Raw genomic sequence first — 9,590 nt, forward strand, 5'->3', positions numbered from 1 at the left:
CTAACCACCACATTTTTTTTTGTTTTGCCATGTAACCAGATTTCCTCTAACAAAGGAACACTAACCATAAATATATCTTCTAGTAATAGCACTTCCAGCCTAGTCTACATCAATATTAACTTCTACTTGAGAGTGGTTATTCTTTTTAAATAAAATATTTTTTCCCCAAAGTTCCTTTCAAATATCTCAAGACCCTGTAGGCAGCTTCAAAATGAGTCGATCCAAGCACATGCATAAATGGACTTACCATACTTACAGCATATGTAATATTTGGTCGTGTATGAGACATAAATTACCTTCCCACAAGTCTCTAGCATCGTTCTTGATCCTTATTTCTTATCCTTATTTCTTATATGTTTGTTGCTTGTAATTTTAGATTAGGTTCACTAGGAGTTTTTGCAACTCTGCAACCAAGTAATCCTATTTCTCCATGCAAGTCAAGGAGATATTTTCTTTGATATTGCCTTTGATCTTGCGAATTTCATCCCTATAAAATATTGTAACATTCTCAAGTCCTTGATTGAAACTCACTTGCAAGATTTTTCTTGAGATCGACTAAACCTACTTCATTATCACCAATGAGAATAATGGATAAAATTACAAAAAATGGGGAATCCAATCTAAGGGAGTTACATAAAACATCTCCATTTGGATAAAAGAGGATATATAGCAATAGTGATGAAACAAATGAGAGCCTTTACACCATGAGATAACCAAATTAACTATAGCCTCAAAAGACGGTCAAAAGGGAGCTCTTTTCCTTGGAAGATTCATTGATTTCTTTCTCGCCACATGACTCAAAAGAACATTTTATATCAAAATTGATATTTTATTATTCTTTTAGTATTTATTAAATATAGTATGATCAGCTTGACTCTAAGAAATCCATGGCTAGACACAACTTTTACAAACCAAGCTCTCAAAGAAAATTTGAAGTTATAGAGAAATTTCTTTAATCGGCAGATTTTATTACATCCAAGTTCCATTTCAAAACCTAGTGGTAAGCTCATTAGAACCGTCATTGAGAAAAGTATTTTTCACATCAAATTGGTGGAGAGGTCACTCTGAATTAGCTACACGAGACAAAAATGACTCTAATAGAGTTCATTTTAGCAACAAGAACAAATGTTTCCTGATAATCAATTCATAGGTCTGAGTGAAGCCTTGAGCTAACCAGTTTGTCCGTGTATCTCTCAATATTACCACTTGCTTTACATTTTACGATGAACACTCGTTCATATCCCACTGATTTCTTATGTCTTGGCAACTCTACTATTTCCCAAGTCCTATTTTGATTTTAAAGCATTCATCTCTTCCATAACTACTACTTTCCAATTTTGATCTTCTAAGGCTTCAGGTATATTCCTTGGAACAAATAAATCTGTTGTTCTAGAACAAATTTCCACCCACCAAGGTGTTTTAGCTTTCCAACTCCATGGTCTTAAAATTTTCTCATCTTTTTTCTCTCTCTCGAGTCTCGACAAACCTTTCTTGGCATAAATAGAGACACATAGTAAATTGAAACGTTGGAATATTAATTTATAATAGCAATTTCTCACACAAACTCAATTGCTCAATGACTCAAGCTTTTCCTTTTTAGTTAACCAATTAACCGTAAAGTAATGTTCCACTTGATGTAACCAGCCATGAGGGTTTGTCCTGTAAAAAAATTGTAACCTCTACCTTTTGTAATCACGTGTCAAACATAGTTGCGAGCACATTACTGTTGCTCATATCACCACTGCTAACTCCCATATTCATAGTAAAGCTTTCTAGTAACTTCTTCCTCACCACCTTACCTTTTTTTTTTTTAACAAGATACGAACTTTTCATTGAGAAATGAAAATGAACAAAATTGTTCAAAAATACAAACTCCGAAAGAAGTGAATAGAAATAAAATAAAACTACAAAGCTAAGTGGGAGTTAGCAAAGCACCTTACCTTGATGCTCCTTCTCTTTCCCATTCATCGTAGTCACTCTCACATCACTAGCCTTCCACATTCTTTTGGGTTTCTTTTTACCATCTCATCCACACGCTTGTTCACCAGCTATTCTACTCCTTTCCCAAAGTTATGTACATTAACTTCCCTCAAAATTCTGATTTCCTTCTCCATGGTACTTTGAATTCTTGCCATGTGCTCCCCACTACATCCAGTCTAGTATCCATTTGCTTATTCGTTGTCGTCTCCTATAATATGTTAGGCCTCCTATTGTTAATAATTATTCTAGGAGTGGTAAAAAGAGGATTTCCCATCCTTAGTTAGCTGCAGGGATGACTTGAGGTGGGGGGAATATATTGTAGGGAAAGACCTTGGGATTGGTTATGCTTTTTGTTATTGTGGAAGTCGGTGCTAGGACAGTAGTAGAGTTCCCAGCCCTCTCGAATTGGCTGATTATTTCCCTTTGTTATTGCCTATGGGCTATTTTGTTCTTTGAATAACAAAACGTAAGGTGAGATACCTCACATAATACAACCACTCTAATACCAAAGTGATAAACATCAATATTATTTATTAACAATGGGGTACAAGCCAAGGACAGAATTATACAGCTTTCTGTCTTTCCCCACCTCTACTGTCTTAACATACCAAAAGCGCACCCTTCTCATCAGCTATCTAACACTAAATACCCTGTTGCACACAACTCTACAGCATTAAATTTAGTTACGAAGTTGGGCCCCCTAACTAACTCATTCTCTGGGCCCCCATCCCCTCACATGCTTTCCTTGATTGGATATATGTGAATAATAGGTGATCTATCAGGATGCCATGGGTGGCAGAGGGAGGTGAAAGGAGGGGCCTAAGGCAGCAAATAGAGGAGTGAAACTTCTGGGAAGCAAACATGTATCTATAAATACCAATCAAATTCTTGAGCTTTTTTTTTCTTTTTTTGATAAATCGAATTCTTGACCATTAACTAAGATCTATTTGGAATTTTTTACATGAATTTGGGGTGTCATTCACTCAAAGGCACAATTTATTTACATTCTATACTCAAATCCCACATCTGCAGCAGCCGCTCATGGCCCATGGAAGGATATCCTTAAGCTGCAATCCCTGGCTTTCAATAGGATTTCCATCAAAGTGGGAAATGGAGAAATAGCCTCCTCGAAGTACACATGGCTGACTAATGAACCGCTTTGTATGAATTTCCCCTTCTTTACACCTTATACCTTTATAGATCTGCTTCCATGGAGGATTTTTGGTCCAAAGAATTGGCTACTTAGGAGATTAGATTCAGAAGAAACCTAAACGATGCTGGAATAGTGGTATGTACCTCTCTTCTTCAGCTCTTGGCAACAAAAAATCTCTCTTTGGAAAATGACAGGTGGGTCTGGAGACTAGAACCATCTGGTCTTTTTTCCCTTTTTTAGATAGGAAACAAAAACTTCATTCACAAAAGCAACAGCTTAAGGGCAGGGGGACGAGGGGGCCCCTCCCAAGAGACTAATAAAAGTAGCCCTCCAAACTTGGAGAATCATGGCTAAGTGATGTAGTCTTTAGTTGTATTCTTGTTAGTTAGCTGTTTTATTAGTTGATTAGTCTGTTAGTTGCTTATTTGTTTTAAAAGTCATTCGGTTAGCTGGCTTGTTCCCTTACCCGAGACTCCTCTATTATAAATAGGAGTCATTTCCGACTTGTAAGTTTGAACATTCTTATCACAACTCTCTCATTGGTTAGACCAATTGGTATCAGAGCACCTTGTTCTTAGGCTCTAATGGCGGGGAAAAAAATACGACCAGCATTGGTGATTCTTCTTTTGCCCAAAAATAGACGGAGCAAACTCGTCCTCTCTCCACAATCCACAACCACTCGTGTAATGATGGTTGAATGGGCGTTTGAAAACGTCCAAAGAAATGTGGTGAAGATTTGTCAGCTTCTACACGATATAGTGGCACGGTTGGATGACATGAATTTGCATCCAATTCATGGTAGAACGGATCAAGAACTGCAACAGAGGGTGCAAGCAATCAAGATCACCTGCAACCAGCTCCAAGATTGTTGCAAGATCCCGTTCTAGCGCCAAGAAGATTTCAAGAACCTCGAGGTATTCATGCCAACCATCACAGAAACCTCCTTGCCCACCGCCGACGAGAGATTCTAGTTGATTCATCTAGCGATGAAGAAGATATTCAGGATTGGGAAGCTGATAGGAGGGACAATCGGTTTCACGACCAACACTACCGCGACAACAATGAGTGTAAAATGAAAATAGATTTACCTAGTTTTGATGGTAAGCTAGACATTGAGCATTTTCTTGAATGGATCAAGAATGTAGAAAGTTTTTTCAATTATATGAGTACCCCGAATAATAAAAAGGTGAAGCTTGTAGCTCTAAAGCTCAAAGCCAGCGCATCCGCATGGTGTGAACAATTAGAGACAAACTGACAACATTTTGGTGAGCTACCAGTCGGACATGGGAGAAAATGAAGAAACTAATGCAGGAGCGGTTTTTGCCTATTAATTATGAACAAGTTCTTTGTAATCAGTACCAAAGCTGTCGGCAGGGGTCAAGATCAATAGCAGAGTACACCGAAGACTTCCATTAATTAGGGGCAAGAACGAATCTTGGTTAGAATGAGCAATACCAGGTGGCACGATACGTAGGTGGTTTACGTGCAGACATCAAAGAACGCCTACAAATACAGCTGATCGGATATTTAAATGAAGCCATCACCACTGCTGTCACCATCGAAGAATAGCAAGCAAATAAATTTAAGCTCCAATACCAGCGCCGTAATATTGGCGATAACACGACTTCTGCTTCTAATAAAAAAGGAACATCTGTTGTTGATAAATTACCAACTCAAGGTGCGGCTTCTAGTTCCAAAGGCAAAGATGGGGAAGAGCTGAAAATTGGGGATCAACACACTACCAAGAAGATAGCAAACGCCTACACCCGCCCAACTCTAGGCAAATGTTTTTGTTGTGGGCAGGTTGGCCATTTGCCGAATGAATGTCCCCAACGAAAGGCAATCCATATTGTGGATGATGGCGAGGATTTTGACCAAGAGGTTGATCTAGACAATGAGCATGATCGCTTGTTTATTGAACTGGATGAGGGAGACCCAATTTCTTGTATCCTTGAGAGGATTTTTCTTACTCCCAAAACGGATTCCTTCCCACAACGGCATTCTTTGTTTCGAACTCGGTTGCACCATCAATGTGAAAGTTTGTAACGTTATCATTGACAGAGGAGCACAGAGAATATTGTCTCCAACAAATTAGTGTCTGCCCTCGATCTCAAGGTGTCTCCTCACCCAACACCTTACAATATTAATTGGATAAAGAAAGGGGATGAAGCTCATGTCACTATGATTTGCACTGTCCCTTTGACTATTGGGAATAACTAAAGGACCAAATCATTTGTGACGTGCTTGACATGGATGTCTGTCGTATCCTTCTTGGACAGCCATGGCAGTATGACACTCAAGCAATTCATAAAGGGTGTGACAACACCTATGAATTCTCCTGGATGGGCAAAACGGTGGTGTTACTACCCTTGACAGGGCCTTCGGTCACTAAACATAAGGAGAAAGGACAACAATTTCATCTTTCCAGTGGGAAACAGCTTCTCTTTCCAAAATATACTTCCATCCTTGGTTTGGTTATAAAGGATTTTAACCCTACTGGAACCACACTTCTTCTGGATATTCCACCCGAAGTAACCAATCTGCTTGATCCTGACCACTAAGCTGTAATTATAGGAAAAATTGCTATGTTTAAAAGCACATAAAGAGGTATTGAGCTGTACAGTGTTACAAAAAACTAAAAGAGGAGAAGTTTTGTTGTTGAAAATCCTCTGATTCCTTTCCTTCCAAAGACACTTGCAGCACACCCCCACAAAATTCTCAGTTTGCTCTTAGGGACCACCCGTTAAGCGCTTCCCTCTACCAGTTCTCCACTCTAAACGGAAGACAAAGAGAGAGACCCATCTCTTGTAGCACACCCCCCATCCGGTCTTTTTTCAAATCAGTCATTGATTCATGATACGTTGCAAAGCCCACAGACCAAAGAGACCTCCACTCTTTACAAAGCAATATGGAAAGAACATTATCCCAAAAAGGTGAAATTCATATTGATATTGTGGGAGGTTAGTTTACAAGCGCTAAACACTCACAATAAGCTCCAACAGAGAATGCCTTACATGGCAATCTCTCCTCACTAGTGTGTTCTCTATAAAGGCAGCACCAAATCCCAAGGCCACATTTTCACCACTTGCACATTCTCATTTAGGCTTTGGAACAAAATGCTCTACATATTTGGTTGGTACACCCCTATCCCTTCTGATGCAAAACAACTCTTGGCTTATTTTCTGGTGGGTCACCCCTTCAAAAAGGAGAAGAAGGTCTTATGGATGCATTTCACTCGAGCAATCTGGATGGAAAGCAATCACCAGATATTTCAAGAAATGGAGCAGCCTAACGACCATTTTTCTGAATCTACAGTTTATATTGTCATATTGTTCTCCTATTTTTCACCATTATACTTGGAGAGGTTTTTTGTTACTCCCTTGGAATGGGCTTTCCCCACTTTTTTGTTCTCTTATTTCATCTTATCAATGAAATTATTTCTTCTCAAATAAAAAAAAGTCTTCGTTTCGAGATAAAGGGAGTCTAGCACGGCATAAATTGTACGACCTTACTTGAACGGGATCTGTTCTATAGGTTGTACAACTATTTCCTTGAGTTCTAAAGCATGGCATAAATTGAAAGGATATGATAACTTAAGCCTCCTAGAAGTAGAATTATTACCAACATCACCAAAAAAACACCTACACTTGCATTGTTTTAAAAGTTGTTACAGAAGTTTGCAACAGTAGTAGTCGTAAGATCCTGAAGCAATTCCAAAATCCAAGACAGAAAGAAACTTACCCCAACCCAAGTGGATCAATACATTCCATGCCACGAGGGAATGACTGCAAATGGTTGAGTCCTGGTCTAACGACTGCAGATACCTTACGATCAAACTTCTGAGGAGCGGGTGCCGTTCTTGTCTCTCGCATTTCACGTACTCTTCTAGCAAGCTGTGAAAGAAAATAGTATTCATCCTCAATTGATGATTGATTTATAGATAGATATTGAGTCAGCATTCTCCCCACCCAAGTGGGCGACCGAAGGAATTAACCCAAAAAGATAGATAAAACTTGATTGCAGCCATCTAAATGCGTAGAACTGCTAGTTACTGAATCCCATTTCCAAAAAATCTGACAAATTAAAGATTGCTACCCATCTAAATATACTTCTCAAACGATTTCCACGAAACTTGGGAAGATGAAATTTAATCACTCTCCTTAAAACAACTCAAACTAGAAGAGAAAGCGAATTCAGAGATAACGATGTATAAGAACCTCGTCTTCATCAACGTGCTTCCAGCAGTGAGGCTCCTCGCCGTCCCAGACCGGATCATCGTCCCTCCCAGCGGACCTAGCCCTACCGGCGCGACCTCCAGAGGCAGAGGGTCGATGATCTTTGGTGGAATCCTCGTCGCCACTGGAAATGCTCAGCATCTCCACCTCCGAATCATCGTCGTCGTCCACAACCCTCCGACCACCCTTAGGCTGCGCATTACTGCCACTGGTTTTGGAAGAAGCGGCGGCGGCAGAAGCAGATTTCCGAGTCTGAGACGGATGTTGGACGTAATTAGCAACGGGCTTGCGAGACTTAGTGAGATAATTGACATCTCGCTGTTCTTGTTCCTTGAGAGCCATCTGCAGCAGCTCGTCCTCGTCGTCGCTGTCGCTCGACATTTCCTCCCGATTCCGATTCTGTGTCGACGGAAGATTTGGAATTGAGAGTAGATCTGAGGAAACTGCAGTAAACGCCTCAAATCAAATTGGAATTTGGAAATTGGGATTTTGGAATTTGGAATTGAAGAATATGAACAGCGCCTGAGGAGCAAGAAACAAATGTAAGAGATGAAAACGAAGCACCCAATTGAGGGGGAGGTCGTCTTTCTTTTCACCGGGAGGACACGTGGCTCCAACACAAATAAATAATGGGATCTTTTACCCAATAGATCACAATGTAATTAAAAATAAGGGGTAAAAAAATGGTAAGAATTGAGTTGATAGATGGGTTAGAAATGGTTCTAAAGGTCCTTTTACCTTTTTACGATTATTTTACTTATGGTACGATGATGTAATAGTTAAGTTATTAACTATATTTTGTTAATTTGAAAAAATGTGAAATGGTGTGCAGAGGAGGAAAATGATCGTTTGCTCGTAAAAGAGAAGAAGTCTAATCATCAAAGAAAAATTATTAAATAAATATATTTTGCAACTATTAAATTAATATATTTTATGAAATGAAGTAAGAGAGAATAATAAAAAGGCAAGCCCAGCACCCAGCCCCTAAACTACACGCCAGTCGCACGTCTTTGCCTGCGCAGAACCTTAATGTCCAGCGCCCCCGTGAGCCCTCATGCATGCACATGTTCCTTGCAAACAACCACACCACCTGTGCCAATGCACGCACCTGCCTGTCCATGCCTGCCCAACTGTCGTCATTTTCATTTAAGAAAAGTTGTTTCTTTATTTTATCAAAAGATATTTTATTTTGTCTTAGATTTTTGCCTTTAATTTTATTTTAAGAATTATTTTCTCTATTGGTTTTAGGCAAGTATTTTTTAGATTATGGAAGAATCTTGGAGCATTTATTTTATTCTATTTCCATTAGATTTTAGCGTTTTATTTTTGTTTTTCAAATCTTTGTCCAATCCAATGGGCGATGGTCTCATCCTATAAATAGGCCCTCTTGTAGTCTTTTGAAGAGTTGAGAATAGAGTGAGAGTTTTTTCTCCTCTTCCAAATGCAAAACTCTTTGGTATATTCCTTTGTGTTGTGGAACTTAAGATGCATTGACAAAGAATATTCAAGCTTTGTTACCAAGCTTGTGGATTGTTTCGATCCTGAGTATAGTGACTAATCCGTCTACTTTAGTATTTGACCATAAAGATAATCAATCTAACTTTTCTCTTTTGAGTTTAACGATTAGATTCATGCAGCTAGAGACTTGATTATCCATACGCCCACATTGTCGCATATCCCGACCCTTTTTACTTATATGTCCAAACCTTTTATGTCATAAAAAGGTTTCATTTTATTAGTAACTACTTCTAGTTCTCCAGTTACTATCTTTACTTCCAAAATGTAAAGTTCATTCGTTAATTTCTCCTTCAGTTTTAATAATGAACCTTCTAACACCTTGAAAACTCAATTTTCAGACTTATAGAATAACCGACTTTATAAAGTTCACCCAAAGAGATCAAATTGTGCTTTAGCTTTGGTACATATTTGACGTTTAACAACACCCTTTCCAAACCATCATATGTCTGAAGTTTCACATATTCAACACTCTGAATGGAGCAAGTAAAGTTGTTTTCAAGTATTACCTTTGCTTTGAATTCTCCTTGTTGTCATAACACTCAATGCTAAATATTCCTGCCAACACATCCTTCAGCTATGTATTGTGGAATAGCTGAGTCAGCAACCACGGTGGACTAGAAAACTCCTTCAATATAGATGTTAAACAAAATAGTCAATTAGCTGAAAGCATTGAACTGATTCAATTATCAAGTGCTGTGTTGGTA

General features: G+C 38.9%; 1 protein-coding gene across 1 annotated transcript in view; it reads right to left on the reverse strand.

Moving 5' to 3' along the window:
* The window catches only part of LOC111013494 (exocyst complex component SEC5A), a 36,175-nt gene extending 28,246 nt beyond the window's left edge, over positions 1-7,929 (reverse strand). Inside the window, exons 1-2 of the mRNA XM_022287941.2 lie at positions 7,351-7,929; positions 6,875-7,026 (exon numbers count right to left, since the gene is read on the reverse strand). Of these exons, the coding sequence (XP_022143633.1) occupies positions 6,875-7,026; positions 7,351-7,749 (551 nt within the window). The 5' untranslated portion in view covers positions 7,750-7,929. The remainder of the gene's footprint in view (positions 1-6,874; positions 7,027-7,350) is intronic.
* Between the last annotated feature and the right edge of the window lie 1,661 nt (positions 7,930-9,590).

Source organism: Momordica charantia, assembly GCF_013281855.1.
Source record: "Momordica charantia cultivar OHB3-1 chromosome 11 unlocalized genomic scaffold, Mcharantia_2.0 BLBB01000011.1, whole genome shotgun sequence".
In the NCBI taxonomy this organism is placed as follows: Eukaryota; Viridiplantae; Streptophyta; class Magnoliopsida; order Cucurbitales; family Cucurbitaceae; genus Momordica; species Momordica charantia.